At 47.5% G+C, this 17,948-nt stretch overlaps 2 protein-coding genes across 2 annotated transcripts; one reads left to right on the top strand and one right to left on the bottom strand.

The window, feature by feature from the left end:
- Positions 1-6: 6 nt before the first annotated feature.
- birc5b (baculoviral IAP repeat containing 5b) lies at positions 7-1,248 on the top strand (the record flags this gene model as incomplete). Its single annotated transcript, XM_041241546.1, has 4 exons — positions 7-120; positions 523-632; positions 913-1,030; positions 1,117-1,248. Coding segments are annotated over 4 exons (474 nt in total), but the record flags the coding sequence as incomplete, so codon positions are not given.
- Positions 1,249-10,260: 9,012 nt separating this feature from the next.
- Positions 10,261-15,214, bottom strand: neurod4 (neuronal differentiation 4). The gene is given in 3 exon segments (XM_041241545.1): positions 10,261-12,129; positions 12,131-12,334; positions 14,997-15,214. Coding segments are annotated over 2 exon segments (1,104 nt in total). The 5' UTR covers positions 12,331-12,334; positions 14,997-15,214; the 3' UTR covers positions 10,261-11,225.
- Positions 15,215-17,948: the final 2,734 nt, after the last annotated feature.

Here is a 17,948-nt window from a genome sequence, read left to right as displayed (position 1 = left end):
GTCCCGGGTCTCCACAGCTCGGACCTCCTGCTTTACCGGGAGATGTATCACTTCGAAAAACGACTTCGGACTTTCACCGACTGGCCGTTTACGAAAGACTGCCAGTGCACGCCGGAGAAGGTACAGCTGCAAATAAGCGAAAAAACATCAGCAATAACTATTCGTTTTAATTGCATTATTATTATTGAAATCCTGTTCATTATATGTTATCAAATCGTTGTAACAGAGTGCGTCGTGTTTTATATCTTAAGACTTCCAAGCACGTGTTTTGTGGCGATTCATTAATACGTGTGTGTTTTTAATCTCCTAACAAATCCATAAATGAAGGCCGGTGATCTAAACGTGTATTTGCACTCGATGCTGAGTTGAATTAAAAAGTAGCGCTGGCAAATCCTCCCGCAGTTATTATTGTCATGGGGTGTTTAAGCTTCTAGTGATTTGCTTGTAGGGATTGTCCTCTGCTGTCTAATCGGTGTGTCTCTCCACTCCACGCTGCGTGTCGCCCCCGTGTCTCGCCACCAGATGGCGCTGGCCGGGTTCGTGCACTGCCCGAGCGAGAACGAGCCCGACGTGGCGCGCTGCTTCTTCTGCCTGAAGGAGCTGGAGGGCTGGGAGCCGGACGATGACCCCTGGTGAGTTCGGACCGTCCCGACCCTACCCCATCCCTGCCTGTGAGCGGCGATCACCATGCCTGCGACATCGCCCTCCTCGAATTCAAATATGCTTTTATTTGCATGACTACATCTGAAGTATTGCCAAAGCAATTGCAAAATTAAATAAATCTATACAAAAATATTAATAAACCCCACCCACCAAGATGTGTCCATGCGTGTATGCAAGGATAATCTGAGCAGATCGCCCTCCCCCTAGTGGTGACTCGGTTCATTACACTGATCGCTCTCTCTCTCCCAGGCACGAACACTCCAAGCGCTCCCTGAACTGCGGGTTCCTGAGTCTGAAGCAGGATTTTGATGAGCTGCTGCTGGTGGACTTCTTCAGACTAGAGCAGGAGAGGCTGTGCATTTACATTGTGAGCGAACTGCAGTGAAACACTGATAATGCACGACTGCAGGGCAATGACCAGCACTGATCCACTTCTCTCTCTCTCTCTCTCAGAGGAAGACTGCGGGTCAGCAGATCGTTCGGTTCCAGGAGCAGGTTGACTCGACTCGGAAGACCCTTGTTAACCACTTCAGCGCTGTGGACCCCCACAGACCCGGGCTGAGGAGCTGGGGGAGTCAGAGCTGAGCCCCAGCTGTGCCCCTCTCTGAAGAGCTCCTGCAGGGTCCGCCCGGCGGTGCACTGCCAGCCTCCTGCAGTATCTGCAGAGCAGAGAGCGCCTGGCCTGCATTGCGGGAACGCAGACTGAGCAGCTGGACTTGAGGAGTGGAAAACCAGGCAACTGGAAAATACATTGGGCCAAGTTATAGATTATACAATTTTACATTTATATGAATGTGAAAGAATTTGTCTGCAATGTCTTAGATTTTTAAATTAAGTATTTTATTAAAGGTTTTTCTTTTATTCTATCTAGGTTTGTTGGTCTGTCAAGTGCTTTTTAAATTAACTAACTTCACAGCATATCCCTTGAGTAAATTCAACTATCTACAGCCTGTACTACCCTCCTACACCAATAGGTGTCTCTGTGGCACCACTATTCAATCCTCTTTTCCCCTTTGGTTCGTTATACTGCGATCAACAACTTCAACGATGTTCAAGGGCATGAGAGGCAACGCTTAACACAAATAGAGGGGTCCCTGCTTACCGTTTCAGGTACATTAGGGGGCGAGATCGTTCCTGCAAGATTACAAGCCACTGCCATTTGCGCAACAAGAGCGAAATCCCACTTTTTAGGTTCAAATTCCAGCAGAAGGAAAGGCGTAGATCTATCTGTACATCTGAAGAAAATGCCTGTCCCCATAGCTAGAAACTAATCTAGACTGTTAAACTAGCAGCTTACCAACGCCAAAGTGTAATAAAGCATAGGCATGGAGAAACGTATTTAAAAAGAAAACAGAACCATGCTGAAGCAAACCTTATAAATGTTTCCCACAGCAGAAGCACAGAGGGGTATTGGGAAGCACAGCAAAGTGTAATGAAGCACAGAGGGGTATTGGGAAGCACAGCAGAGTGTAATGAAGCACAGAGGGGTATTGGGAAGCACAGCAGAGTGTAATGAAGCACAGAGGGGTATTGGGAAGCACAGCAAAGTGTAATGAAGCACAGAGGGGTATTGGGAAGCACAGCAGAGTGTAATGAAGCACAGAGGGGTATTGGGAAGCACAGCAGCAGAGTGTAATGAAGCACAGAGGGGTATTGGGAAGCACAGCAGAGTGTAATGAAGCACAGAGGGGTATTGGGAAGCACAGCAAAGTGTAATGAAGCACAGAGGGGTATTGGGAAGCACAGCAAAGTGTAATGAAGCACAGAGGGGTATTGGGAAGCACAGCAGAGTGTAATGAAGCACAGAGGGGTATTGGGAAGCACAGCAGAGTGTAATGAAGCACAGAGGGGTATTGGGAAGCACAGCAAAGTGTAATGAAGCACAGAGGGGTATTGGGAAGCACAGCAGAGTGTAATGAAGCACAGAGGGGTATTGGGAAGCACAGCAGAGTGTAATGAAGCACAGAGGGGTATTGGGAAGCACAGTAATAATGAACTATGGTAACTGCTCAGTATAAGCATGGTGGTGAAACTGTGGTGAGCTCTTCCGAGGCTCTGTGAGGAGGCGGGCTCGTGTGCCTCTCACACTTGTGAAGGTGCTGACAGGGAGCTGAAACAGCGTCAGATTCTACCTTCTGGAGTTCACCAGAAAACTGTCTTTGCTTTGTCCAGTTCTATAAAACAAAGAGACATACAGACCTTTACTAAGATCTCTTGTGTTATTCGGGTTTGTGTGGAGGGAAGGGAGGATGCTCTCTCTGAACAGGGACAGCAGGCTGCAGTGTGACCTCTGACTCCTGACAGATGGCACAAAAGCCCCACCCACTCCTCCCACCAACTGTTGCCGTAGTAACATCTGCCATTCACACAACCACCTTGCACAGGCTGTTCAGAGAGAGAGAGAGAGACATACGACAGGTAGGCAAGCAAGCAGCCAGAGAGGAATAGACAAACACGAACTAAGCACACGCAGGCACACACGGCCAGAGACAGACACAGACACAGACACAGACACACACACACACACACAGAGATTCACATGCTGAGACACACACACACACACACACACACACACACACTCGGATTGAGACCTGCCCGCTCTTAACTGCTCAATCTCCCCAGGGTTCCTGGATTAGCAGGGCTAATGCAGGGCTTTAGAAACTCAGCTCCTATCAAACTTTAATTCCCTTGATCCCCTGACAATACAAAATAATCAGAAAAACACGCCAGCGCTCATCCCCAGAGCCCCTGTGCTACCCTTGCCCCTCAGCACAGAACCATGGCCACTGCAGTGCCTCTGTCTCTCTGCAGATCATTTGGGAAGGGTACAGCCAGCTTTCACTGTGCTTTATTACACTTTGCTATGCTTTTACTATGGGAGACCCCCCCTCTCCTCTTCTCTCCCCCTTTCCCACCTCTCTCATGCTCCCCTCTGTTTTGTTGAGAGCAGCAATAGACCCATCTGTGCTGGCTGGCTCTCTTTGTGCAGTTGTGAAAGGCTGAGCTCCCCTCACAATGGCGAGGGAGGAGACTGTGTACACACTCCAGCCCGGCCTCTCATTAGAACCTCTTTAAACAAGGAGGCCTCTTCAGAGGAGTGCCGGCCGACAGAAGGGGCGCGACTGATCCCCTCCTTGAACCGATCAATCAGACAAAGAGCTGACCTGAGCGTTGATAGAGCCACAGAGCCACACTCCCTGGCCAAAGCACAGCACAGTGTACTAAAGCACAGAGCCGACAATGAACCAGCCCCCTTCTCAAAGCACAGAGCAGATAATGAACCAGCCCCCTTCTCAAAGCACAGTGAAGATAATGAACCAGCCCCCTTCTCAAAGCACAGTGAAGATAATGAACCAGCCCCCTTCTCAAAGCACAGTGAAGATAATGAACCAGCCCCCTTCTCAAAGCACAGTGAAGATAATGAACCAGCCCCCTTCTCAAAGCACAGTGAAGATAACGAACCAGCCCCCTTCTCAAAGCACAGTGAAGATAATGAACCAGCCCCCTTCTCAAAGCACAGTGAAGATAATGAACCAGCCCCCTTCTCAAAGCACAGTGAAGATAATGAACCAGCCCCCTTCTCAAAGCACAGAGAAGATAATGAACCAGCCCCCTTCTCAAAGCACAGTGAAGATAATGAACCAGCCCCCTTCTCAAAGCACAGTGAAGATAATGAACCAGCCCCCTTCTCAAAGCACAGTGAAGATAATGAACCAGCCCCCTTCTCAAAGCACAGTGAAGATAATGAACCAGCCCCCTTCTCAAAGCACAGAGAAGATAATGAACCAGCCCCCTTCTCAAAGCACAGTGAAGATAATGAACCAGCCCCCTTCTCAAAGCACAGTGAAGATAATGAACCAGCCCCCTTCTCAAAGCACAGTGAAGATAATGAACCAGCCCCCTTCTCAAAGCACAGTGAAGATAACGAACCAGCCCCCTTCTCAAAGCACAGTGAAGATAACGAACCAGCCCCCTTCTCAAAGCACAGTGAAGATAATGAACCAGCCCCCTTCTCAAAGCACAGTGAAGATAATGAACCAGCCCCCTTCTCAAAGCACAGTGAAGATAATGAACCAGCCCCCTTCTCAAAGCACAGTGAAGATAATGAACCAGCCCCCTTCTCAAAGCACAGTGAAGATAATGAACCAGCCCCCTTCTCAAAGCACAGTGAAGATAATGAACCAGCCCCCTTCTCAAAGCACAGAGAAGATAATGAACCAGCCCCCTTCTCAAAGCACAGTGAAGATAATGAACCAGCCCCCTTCTCAAAGCACAGTGAAGATAATGAACCAGCCCCCTTCTCAAAGCACAGTGAAGATAATGAACCAGCCCCCTTCTCAAAGCACAGTGAAGATAATGAACCAGCCCCCTTCTCAAAGCACAGTGAAGATAATGAACCAGCCCCCTTCTCAAAGCACAGTGAAGATAATGAACCAGCCCCCTTCTCAAAGCACAGTGAAGATAACGAACCAGCCCCCTTCTCAAAGCACAGTGAAGATAATGAACCAGCCCCCTTCTCAAAGCACAGTGAAGATAACGAACCAGCCCCCTTCTCAAAGCACAGTGAAGATAACGAACCAGCCCCCTTCTCAAAGCACAGTGAAGATAACGAACCAGCCCCCTTCTCAAAGCACAGTGAAGATAACGAACCAGCCCCCTTCTCAAAGCACAGTGAAGATAACCAGAACCAGCCCCCTTCTCAAAGCACAGTGAAGATAATGAACCAGCCCCCTTCTCAAAGCACAGTGAAGATAATGAACCAGACCCCTTCTCAAAGATTAGTAAAAGAATGACAAACTGCATTGCCACTGAAGCTCATTTGGGAAGGGTGTAGCCAGCATACTGGGGTCCCATTCTACCAATGCCAGCCTCAGCCCATTGTAGCTGCCCTGTATACTACCATCGCCCCCGACGCGTCTGTGCGCATTGCCATTGCAGATCCTTTGTAAAACAACAGTAAGCGTGTGCAGTGTGAAACGGTGCTCTCCTGTACTTGACCGGTTATATAAAGCGACTCGCCCCCCCTTCCCCCCTTCCCCCCTCACAGTGTAAGAGTGCTGAGATCCATTTTAATCCTCCTCGATTGCTTTTCCCAGCTTTGCGCTTCGATTCCAGCAATCTGGAGGGAAGGAAGAAGCGGACCTTAATCCCGGGAGTTAGACAGGCCTCCGCGCCTGAAAACGTGCAAACACGCAACACGGCATGAGATTCAACACGTAGCACGAAGCATCGTGCAATACCGTCCGCTGGCTACACGGCATCATGGGACCCGTGTGACCGATTCACAAGTTAATCAGCCCTTTGAGAGATCTCATCTGGGGACCGATAACCAAAACTCTCATCTAGCCTTTATATTTAAACGAGGACGCATGTGTCGGCGTATTCTTTTTTTTTAAAAAAAATAATATATATATATATATATAATATCTCCCTCTAATATATTGGCGGTAAATTATATATATTATATCTATATAATATATAAATCAGAGAGAGAGACTGTGTAAAATTACTATAATTCCTAATAACTATTATTATTATTATTATTATTATTATTATTATTATTATTATTTTACAATCATCATAAATATACATTTTTTAACGTTCGAATTTCAAGCTGTAAAAACATATTCTAATGATCAGGCAATATACAGGTTCATTTCTGTAAATATAACAGGGCTATATAAATGAATTGATAAATACACGCAAAGATATTGCAGTTATGAAAAGCAGCTATAGCTATTATATTTCTATAGATTACATTTTAAGAGAATTGCGAGCGAAGGGGGTGGAGGTGTGTTGTCATGTGGGTCAATAATGCCCCCCCCCCCCCACACCACACACCCCCCCCCACACACACACACACCCTTGAACGAGATCGTAGACTAACGGGTGCGACATTACCCACCTGTAACGTGTACGATTGCCTGCTCGGACACCTTTTCCCCCTAGAGGGGATTTACTCGGAGGCTGTGCCGATCAAACCCACCCCCCACCCCCCCCCCCCCCCCCCCCCCCCTAATTACGCTAGAGTTAGTGTAGATCGCTTTATCATCAAGTCATCACGACTCTCTGTACTCTTTACCAGCGACCGGAAAATCAAACGAAACCCATTGAAATCGTTCAGAGCGTTTATTGATGTGCTCTTCTGTTTAAACGCTTACAATCACATTCCCTGCATTGCTTCCTGTAATAACATATTCTGTATATCTGCGCAATGTAATCAGCTTCACAGTGCCCTGAAATTGAGGAGTGTAATAATAATAATAATAATAATAATAGATGGAAACTCGTGTCTAGCAGAGAACTGCACACGTTGCTGCAATTTATTATTATTATTTTTTTTTTAATCATTTCTAATTTCTTTCTGATTGGTTGAAGTTCCTTCATTATTATCATTAATATTAATTAATTTATTTAAATGTAATCGTGTTATTATTAACAAGTTAGAATTTTAATAAAACTCAAATTTCCAAATGTATTTTATTATTATTATTATTATTATTATTATTATTATTATTATTATTATTATTATTATCTAATAATATTTTGGCAAACAAGACTCTTCCTGATGGACAAACACATTATTCAAAGTAACCTGTCACTGGTTGAAGCTATGTCCATACCGACGCTTGTCTCTAAGCGTGTCTGTGTGTTTTGGGGCTAATAGGGAGGGAGGGGGGACCCCCCCGTAGCACCTGTCAGTCAGTACCCCGCTGCGTCTCCATCTGCCCAACACAATGAGGGTCAAGGTTCAAGAGAGAGGGCAGGCGGGCGTGACAACAGCCTCTCTCATCCGGGGGGAGAGGGGAACAATCGCCCCCTTATTTAAAAACAAGCGGCGGCCCGCCACTGGAAAAGACAGCGGGCCGCCAACGTGCGACCCTACTGAGGGGAGAGAGGAGAATCGGGCGGGGGCAATGAGAGAAACTACCCCCCCATATCACTCACAACCTGTCACTACTGCCCTAGTCTTGTCACTCTCTCCCTCTCTCCGCATTTTTAGACGGCTTTATCAACTTTGTCACGGGCTTTGTGAAGAGAGTGCACCCCCACAGACTCCCCAAGGACGAAGCAGATGTGACACATTTAAAAACACCAAATACGATTTTTTTCTTCAGTTTATCACCGAGTTATTATTCTCTTAGAATTTCAAAAGCGAGCGATTGTGTTTTATAGCGTATACCCCCCTCCCCATTTGGAATACACACTAATAATATGTCGGTCTAAAGACGAAGTGCGGTACAGTATGTAAGGTATTCGGACCCCACACCGCCACCCCACCACACCACACCACACCGGGGGCGCGGATTCCGGGCGCAACAGACTTGGCTGCGCAGCTGAAACGCGTCTCCTTTTGACCAGCCACCAGATCGGGAGTCTTTTCGGAAGCATTTTTGTTTTTGCTCGAATGAATTTGAAAGAGTGACGAATAACGATCAGCACTAGAGAACCAGCACAGAACACAATAAGAGACACCAGCTGACGTCTCTATGAAACGGTGAGGCAGCCAGCACACACGGGGTTAACGACGAGCGTAATTACGAGACCGACTGGAGCCCCAGACTTTCAGTTCTGGTCAATACAATACCGCGAGGAATAAATAAATAAATAAATCAAATTGAGCATTCGTGGGATGAGCTTGAGCAACGCCTTTGCGCCAGTTCATGAGAAAGCAAGCTGGAAACACGTGCCAGCTGGAGACTGTGCCAAGTCGTGGCAAGGCTGTGATCTGGGCAAATGGTGGCCCAATAATAGCTAAAGGTCCTGATAAAGTGACCCGACAGGGCACAGGCTGCAATAGCAAGAAGAGCTGATTAATTCAGTTCAAATCGGTTTCAAATTAGCAATCATATTTGCAAAAAACAGCATCTCTAATCCCCAACAACTCCTACAAATAATACAGTCCTTTCACAACGGAAAAACAGACAGGACCGTTTCAATAATAGTCAGACGCACTCGCGCAAACTGTCAAACTGTGATTAAAAACATGACGATGAGTGAAAACATGAAACACAATCTCTCAGGAGTCCGAGTCATTTCAGGGTAAACTGAGCACACACACACACACACACACACACACACACACTGCAGCCCAGCGCTTTCAATATCTAACCACTGAGCTCCTCAAACCCACTGCCTTCCACACTGCAGCCCAGCGCTTTCTTTATCTAACCACTGAGCTCCTCAAACCCACTGCCTTCCACACTGCAGCCCAGCGCTTTCTTTATCTAACCACTGAGCTCCTCAAACCCACTGCCTTCCACACTGCAGCCCAGCGCTTTCTTTATCTAACCACTGAGCTCCTCAAACCCACTGCCTTCCACACTGCAGCCCAGCGCTTTCTTTATCTAACCACTGAGCTCCTCAAACCCACTGCCTTCCACACTGCAGCCCAGCGCTTTCTTTATCTAACCACTGAGCTCCTCAAACCCACTGCCTTCCACACTGCAGCCCAGCGCTTTCTTTATCTAACCACTGAGCTCCTCAAACCCCATTGCCTTCCACACTGCAGCCCAGCGCTTTCTTTATCTAACCACTGAGCTCCTCAAACCCACTGCCTTCCACACTGCAGCCCAGCGCTTTCTTTATCTAACCACTGAGCTCCTCAAACCCACTGCCTTCCACACTGCAGCCCAGCGCTTTCTTTATCTAACCACTGAGCTCCTCAAACCCACTGCCTTCCACACTGCAGCCCAGCGCTTTCTTTATCTAACCACTGAGCTCCTCAAACCCACTGCCTTCCACACTGCAGCCCAGCGCTTTCTTTATCTAACCACTGAGCTCCTCAAACCCACTGCCTTCCACACTGCAGCCCAGCGCTTTCTTTATCTAACCACTGAGCTCCTCAAACCCACTGCCTTCCACACTGCAGCCCAGCGCTTTCTTTATCTAACCACTGAGCTACTCAAACCCACTGCCTTCCACACTGCAGCCCAGCGCTTTCTTTATCTAACCACTGAGCTCCTCAAACCCACTGCCTTCCACACTGCAGCCCAGCGCTTTCTTTATCTAACCACTGAGCTCCTCAAACCCCACTGCCTTCCACACTGCAGCCCAGCGCTTTCTTTATCTAACCACTGAGCTCCTCAAACCCACTGCCTTCCACACTGCAGCCCAGCGCTTTCTTTATCTAACCACTGAGCTCCTCAAACCCACTGCCTTCCACACTGCAGCCCAGCGCTTTCTTTATCTAACCACTGAGCTCCTCAAACCCACTGCCTTCCACACTGCAGCCCAGCGCTTTCTTTATCTAACCACTGAGCTCCTCAAACCCACTGCCTTCCACACTGCAGCCCAGCGCTTTCTTTATCTAACCACTGAGCTCCTCAAACCCACTGCCTTCCACACTGCAGCCCAGCGCTTTCTTTATCTAACCACTGAGCTCCTCAAACCCACTGCCTTCCACACTGCAGCCCAGCGCTTTCTTTATCTAACCCCTGAGCTCCTCAAACCCACTGCCTTCCACACTGCAGCCCAGCGCTCGTAATTTCACGTACGATAAAGATGACGCACAATTAAATTTTCTTTTTACTTTGTAAAAATCTTTATTCGTTGGTCAAAACAACTTTTTTTAAAGGATATAACATTTTCCTCTGTACAAAAAACAAACAAAAAAAAACTTCAATAAGAGAACACTTTTCACAAGTTATTGCTTTTCAAACAAAAGACCGCACGGCTGCTGAGAAACATTTGGATCAGCCGCGCTTACAATTAGATCCGCATTAAAGGGGACGAGGAGACAAATAGATATATATTTTTGGACAGAATATATAAAAATCAGTTTGGGCAAAATATGAAAAAATATTTGCTGTTCACCATTTCTTCCTTTCTTTCTCTTTTTAAAAATGATTTTGCATAGTTCTCTGAATAATTATTGCTTGCTTCATTCTCCAACCCACCCCCGTTGTTCGAGCTGTATCCTATTGTGATTTTTAAGTGCGACGGGGAAATATTTACAAATAAATCTGGACAAACAAATAAATAATTTAAATAAATAGATCTGGTGGCAGAGTTTGAGACACTAAAAATAACAGAATATATATTTCTAAGTCGAACAGTAAAAGTATACACATAAATCAAAAACATAAAAAACCAGAAATCATATAAATAAAGGAATAAATTAAATCGTATGCGAAAAATCCTCTTGCGTAGCAATTTCACCCATTCCAGGTTTTACTAGGAGCCGGATTTGCCTTGCAGAAAGTCACACCAGGGATGCGTCACGCTGCTACGCAACGGGAGTCTCGTTTCAGTCTCTTGAAGAGCCAGGAGACCGCGGCTGTTCCATTTCTCCCGAATCAGACGCACGACAGTTATTTCGATTTTTTTGCAAAATAATATATTTCAAAAACTTTGCACGGCTGTTTAAATAAACCCAGTTATCCTTTATTGAGCACTGCAGGTTCATTCCGGTGGGGGGCGGGGGGACGGACGACAAAAGTCCAGTCCTTTCCAGTTTATTTTGTAGTTTTATTATTATTTTTTTTAATGCATATTTCCGTGCAAGTTTGTAAAAACCTCGGTTTTGCACTTGGCAGTTCCGGCTCAATGCGGCTCATGTACTACTCTGTGAATATAGCTCCCATGTGCGGATCTGCCATGTGCTGGCCATATGGGTCGAAGGTCATGTCTTGGGGCAGCTCGTAGCTGGAGGTGCAGCCCTGATAGAGCGGCGCCTGTCCTTGTGTCAGAGGCGAGACGGAGGAGGAGGAGGAGGAGGGGGGGGGCGGGGAGATCCGGGGTTGGTAGTGAGACATGAACCCAGCGGCGTGGGCAGCAGCGTGGGCCGCGGCAAAGCCCTTCTCCATCCCCAGCGGAGAGGGCTCCTGCTTGAGAGAGAGGTTACCGCTGACGCTGAGAGGGGGGGTGAGGGGCCCGTCGTAGGGAGGGGTCCCCCCGCAATCCGGGGAGTGGCTATCGAAGTCGGCCAGCCCCTTGGGGTACGGCTTGAGGCGCAGGAGGTGAGAGCGCTCCAGCGTCCCATAGGGGGGGCTGGGGAGACCAGGAGAGGGGTAGCTGCTGTAATGAGGACCGCTGGGGATCGGGCCCCCCATCCCTGAGCACACAGCCCCAGCCTGCTGCTCCACGGGGCCCCTCTCCGTCAGCAGGGGCTGGGGACCCAGCTGCAGGGAGCCAGCGACGAGGTTGCTGGTGGGCTGAGAGAGGCCCTTGCACAGCATCTCCACGAAGACCCTGCTCTCTGAAGACTGCCCTGACTCCAGCACCTCGGACAGGGCCCAGATGTAGTTGTGGGCCAGCCGCAGGGTCTCGATCTTGGACAGCTTCTGGGTCTTGGAGTAGCACGGCATGACCCTGCGCAGGCTCTCCAGGGCGTCGTTCAGCCCATGCATCCGAGAGCGCTCCCGCGCGTTAGCTTTCACCCGCCTGGCCTTGAAACGCTCCACCCGCGCCCTGGTCATCCTCTTCTTCTTAGGACCTCGTCTCTTTGGGGCTCTCTCACCCCTCCTCCTCCCCCTCCCCCTCCTCCTCCTCCTCCTCCTCCTCTTCCACCCCCCTCTCTTCCTCCTCCTCCTCTCGAGTCTCCATGGTGAACCGGCCCAGCTCTGCGCCTCCTTCTTCCTGGGAGCTCAGGTCTTCCTCCACCCAGTCCAGAGAGCTCACCAGCTCAGACATGTCGCCCTCTTGGCCGTAGGGTTTGGTCATCATGGTGCTGGAAAGGAAAACATGGCTTGTTTATAGGTTGGCTCATTTAACAGAGAACATCCTAACAGCGAAAAAGCAGTGCTGCAAACAAGCTGTGTGTGTGTGAGAGAGGGCTCCCCTGTGTGTGTGTGTGTGTGTGTGTGTGTGTGTGTGTGTGTGTGTGTGTGTGTGTGTGTGTGTGTGTGTGTGTGTGTGGTGTGTTCTTAATATTCATCTAGTGAGTTTCCAGTTTATAAATTAAAGAGAGAGAGAGAGAGAGAGAGAGAGATTATTTATTTATTTATTTATTTATCTTCTCGCTTTAATTTCCGAGCCAGTCTTCATTTGTCGTTTCAGTATTCATTGGCTGCGCCCCCTGGTCGGGTAACATGAGCGGCGCTGAGTCTCTGCTGCTGCTCCGCCGGCATGAATAATTGACGGTTACAAAGCTGTTTGTGCAAATCAGGCGAGGACTCGCTGACTTTTCAAAACTGCGTGAAAAATGAACAGAGATCAGCTTACACGCCGCTGCGCCTCCCGAGCGAGGGGAGGGGGGGGGGGGAGAAATATAGGAGAGAGAGAGAGAGAGAGAGAGAGGATAGAGAGAGAGAGAGAGAGAGAGAGAGAGAGAGAGAGAGAGAGAGAGAGATGTTCTAAACTATTGCCCTGTCGGCCCGTGTTTTTTTGGGTCAGGTTATTTAAAGATCAGAAGACCAGTCTTCAAACCAGCTCAGGTCCTGGACTCTTCTTAATTATTATCAAGGGCTAAGCCACGGGCTTTTCCGATTACCCTGCCTGCCTACAAAACGACCCGAGCCTCGCCTGAAGTATAACCGAACCAGCGCGCCTCGGAACCGTGGCATCCAGCTATCAAATAGGCTTTGTGAGGGCGGTCCACTGTGAAAGGCGCTTTATAAAATAAAGACAGATTGTTCTATCAGTTTGCCTTCAGAATCCGCCTTTTTGGCGTCACCTGTAATTCTCAGACAAAGCCCGCAGATCCGCTGTAATCCCCCGCCAGCGCTCTCCGGGCTAAAGCACTCGGGCGACGTCCGGGTCGAACCGGGTTTGCAGTTCGGGTGTGCGGTGCGTTCCAAAGCGTTACGTATATATAAATCGTAACATCTTGTTCCACACTTCATTAACATAAAAAAAATATATATACACATCATGAATTATAAATATAAAGTCTACACGTTATCGTTCTGTCTTATTCAATATTTAATACAGTTCAATTATTTAACGGTATTGCATAATAAAAGAACATTTCAATTCTCTTGGGTAATTGCATTATAAATTATACCCCCCCCCCCCCCTTACAAAAACTAATTGAATTTCGTCTCCCACGCAGCTGGAAATGACATGCTATCCTTAAAGTTTAGAAAAAAAAACAAAAAAAAAAAAACGTTTCAAATGACGAACCAGACGCTTACTCAGTTAGCCGGTGTATGGAAAACAATGAAATACAACGAACCAGCTGCTGTTGTTATTATTATTATTATTATTATTATTATTATTATTATTATTATTATTATTATTATATGCTACTTTGACGTCGTTGCAGAAACCCTGTACAGAAAGCAGCAAGTGCAGCTACTCGGTTCCGCTTCACTGATACAAAGCGAATCAATCCTATCGGGGCATTTCGGATGCAAGCCCTTCTTCAGCTGGAGGAAAAGCCGGGGCGGTGAACAGAAGCGTATAATATCTGAGGCTCTCGTCTGTTTGCTCGGTCAATTTCTCCAGCTCGACCACGCATTTCCGCAGCGCCCGCTTTAAAAGTTTGATGTGTGTTTATGACAGATCGGACCAGGCAGACGGATCGACAAACTGGAAAGACAGACAGACAGACACACACACACACGCTTGTAAGTTTTATGGACGCAACGGGCCCTGCTTTCAGGACCAAATGCATTGAACAGCGCCCGGCTTGTTCATAACGATACCATCACTAAGAAGAAGAAGAAGAAAATTATATTTGCTGTAGTCGGTATTTGTTACTTATAACGAGTTCTAAAACACAGATGAAAGCGAGCAGCAGTTAGTTCCTGGGAGAGGATCCATATTGCAGGTTTTCATTTCTTGGTAGTGAGTTTATTTTATGTTTGGTGGCAGTCTCGGCCGCGCCGCTTGTATTCAGAGCACCCCTTCACAGATTTGAATCTACAGCGTGTTTGTTTCCGCTGTGCTCGGCTTGCTGCTGTGAGGACACACAGAAATCACTTTGTGAAATCAGAAATCAGAACGTTCCAAAGCGATCACGCCAGTTCTATAGAATGTGTGCAGTTTATACGAACAAAGCCCGGTTCTGCAGCCCGGTACCGTGCAGCCAGATCTCTCAGGCAGTTCTGGAAATGCGTCCAGCTGTCAAATATACACGCAGTACAAAACTGTCAGTGTCTTACACTTGAGTGGACATTTTGCGACACCCAAATCGATCCAATACAATATATAGCGAGTTAAAAAAGAAATCTAACGCATTCAATAAATAATTAAAATCCATCTACGTAATTAACATAGTGCATCTAAAAAATACATCTAAATTAAAAACCAACGATTTGAGGAACATGGAAACATCCAAAATAACATTTAAGAACAGGTGACTTTACTGCGACAACAGCAATAATAATAATAATAATAATAATAATAATAATAATAATAATAATAATAATAATAATAATAATGCTTACCTGTGTTCTTTTGAGAAGCGGCAGGCTGTTGCTTGTGCGAGTCCTTGCTCCTGCTCCTGTCCTGTCGTATCGCCCAAACAGAAGTTGTATTTGCCTTCTGCCGCTGTCAGATCCTCTTCCTAACGCTGTCAGATCCTCTTCCTAACGCTGTCAAACCAGCGCCTTTCTCTCTTCGCTTTCGCGTCTGCCCCGCTGCGCACCCATTCACAACTGCCCGGTTCAGGGCAGATCTTCGCATTTCTACCACAGCTCTGGCCACTCCCTCCCTCCCTCCCTCGACTGTCTGTAAGTCTCTCTCTCTCCCCTGTCTGTGTCTGTCGTGTCTGTCTCTCTCTCTCTGCTCAGGCATGGTAAACGCGGCATATGTTTTGTTTTTTATCAGTGTGATTGAAGTCCCGCCGCGCACCACTAATGCTATTGTATGCGAACAGCGCCGCTATTGAACCCGGGCTTGTGGTCCGCAAGTGTCCAGGAATAATCGCATTGTCAACAGAGCGGACATCTGTTACAGGACAGGCGAGCCGAGCGGAGCAGAGCCGTGCCGCGATAGAGTGGTCCCTGGGTCACCCCACCCTCCCCTCTCCTTCTCCTTCTCCCTCCCTTTTCACTTTGAAAATTGCAGTGCCTTTAAACGAACAGATGGGACGACGAGAGACGGAACCTGGCATCTGTTGATCCTATTCATTCCCATAAACTCCTTGCCCTTCCCCTCCTCTCTCTCGTCTCCTCACCCCTCTCAGCGCGCCGGACTCCACAGATTCTCCGGGCTGTACGCGTTTGGAGGGATTGGTGAAAACGCACAACACAATGTCAAACACAATAAAATGAGAAGCGAGATTTCTCCCTTCACAGACCGTGCCTCGGCAAACAATCGCAATTCATAAATAACTCATGTGAGGCAGCTGACATCCGACAGTGCCCCCGACACGGCGTGCTGTACCCGGTGACGTTTCCTAGCCATCAAAACACTCGAATGACAAAGCTATTTATGTTTTTGACCGGACAACTTCTCAAACTCCACAAATTATTTTAAAATGTATAACACACGTGAAATAAAAACGGAAGGTGTGACGGACGGTCATACATGCAGAACACACACGACATGTTTAAATGGTCAGTAACGTTTGCGCAGTCGGGTTGAAGCTGCTCGCTCCTGAGGTATCGCGTCCATCTGCGGCAGAAGCGTGAACCAGCAAGCACTAGACTGAACTTCTGCGCTTCACACAATTAGAGTAAGTCATGAGAACAGAACAATTAAAGAGAAAATGAAAAACAATATATCAAGTTAAAAAAAACAACAAAACCCTCCACAAAGTACAGCCTATCCTCGCATGAGGGCCCTGGCACTGAACCGGTTAACCTGGCCGGGGTCTTTAAGCGTGGGTTTTTACCTGCTGTTTGCCCCGGGCGGCTCGCCTCTACCCTCTTTGCTCTGAAGCCGTGCCCGTCCTCTGCCCGCGTTTTGAACGCGTTGTTGCTCATCTCTCAGAAGACAGCGAGGTGGGACCTCAGCCGCCATGTCCCGACAACCTGAGCGCTTCCCCTGCTGCGCTTTCAAACTCGCCAACGGAGTCGCGACATGCACACCACGTGGCTAACAGGGGGGCTACCTGGACTGAGCGGCTTCTCTATCGCGCTGTGTGCTATTATCATTATTATTATTATCAATAATATCATTATTATTATCAATATCCTGAAAAAAACGCACAGACATTTTACCAGGTGTTTGTTTTTTTTTTTGTTTTGTTTTTTTCGGATTTAATTTAATCACGTGATTGTTTCCTAGATTTAAATTTAGATTTAAGAAAAAAAAAAGTTTAATCCAGGAAATGTGGTCAATAAACAAACAAACAAAAAAAACCACACACACACACTTTCAGCGCAAATAAATGAAGTGAACTCTGCAGTGTGGGTTATTAAACGCAGGTGTGATAATCGAAGCCTACAGGCTAATTAACTCTTTATCGGGGACCGCAATTCACACGGGTGAAGGCCAGCCGGGGTGAGCATTCGGCTGTGACACCTGCGTGGAATTGGTCATAAATTGTGCAGTCAAAGCAATATTCTGCCTCTAATTACCCCCCTCTTTCAGGACAGCTTTCCCCGGAGTGTGATTCGGTCCACAGGGACCGGGGTCAGGCCTGGTTAGCAGCGCCCCCTCCCCGGGGCCGGAGCGGCGCATTCAGCTCCAGTTAGCAGAGTCACCGCTGAACCTCAAGTGAGTCCTGGCACAGCAGAGAGAGAGAGACACCCCTCCACGGGCAGAGCGGAGCCTGGGGACTCGGGTTAAAAAAATACAAAAAATAATAACAGAATGAGAGAGAGAGAGAGAGAATTGAGACGCTTTTATGATGAACTTTATCACCCAAAATACTCGAATGACAAAGTTCTTGAAACGAGAAGAAACCGAGTCAAGCAGACAGGCGTTTCTATGGTATTTGAAACAGCTTTCATAGAAAATCGTTTTTTTTTTTTTTTTTTTTTTTTTTTTTTTTTTAATTTACTGCCACCACTTGTATAATTAAATTAATGAAATACACGGATGAGCTTTCACTGGGATTTCACCCAGCGACTCGTCCTGGAGCAGGCTCAGCTTTCAAGGACGCCCGTGTGCGCGATTTCATTGCTTTATTATCCTCCCCTTGCGTCAGGGCTTGTGCCACCGAGTCAAGCAGACAGAGGCTTCTAACGAGGGAGGGAGACGCTTCCACAGAATAACAGGACACAGAACTCTGCAGAGATCAAAGTTTATTGTGAGAGGGTGAGGGGGTGAAAGAGAGAGGGGGAGAGAGAGACGGAGTGCTCAGGGTGATATAGGGTAGGCGGAGGCGATGAATTTCTTGCCGTTCCCGTAGAAGGAGTTTGTCCAGGTGTAGGTCTGGATGGCGATGGGCTTCCCTCCCAGACTCAGCCGGCACCTGAAGGGTTAACAGACACAACTCAGGTTGAAAC

This window comes from Polyodon spathula, unplaced genomic scaffold, assembly GCF_017654505.1.
Source record: "Polyodon spathula isolate WHYD16114869_AA unplaced genomic scaffold, ASM1765450v1 scaffolds_792, whole genome shotgun sequence".
Taxonomy (NCBI): Eukaryota; Metazoa; Chordata; class Actinopteri; order Acipenseriformes; family Polyodontidae; genus Polyodon; species Polyodon spathula.
This window is presented reverse-complemented; position numbering and strand designations above follow the sequence as displayed.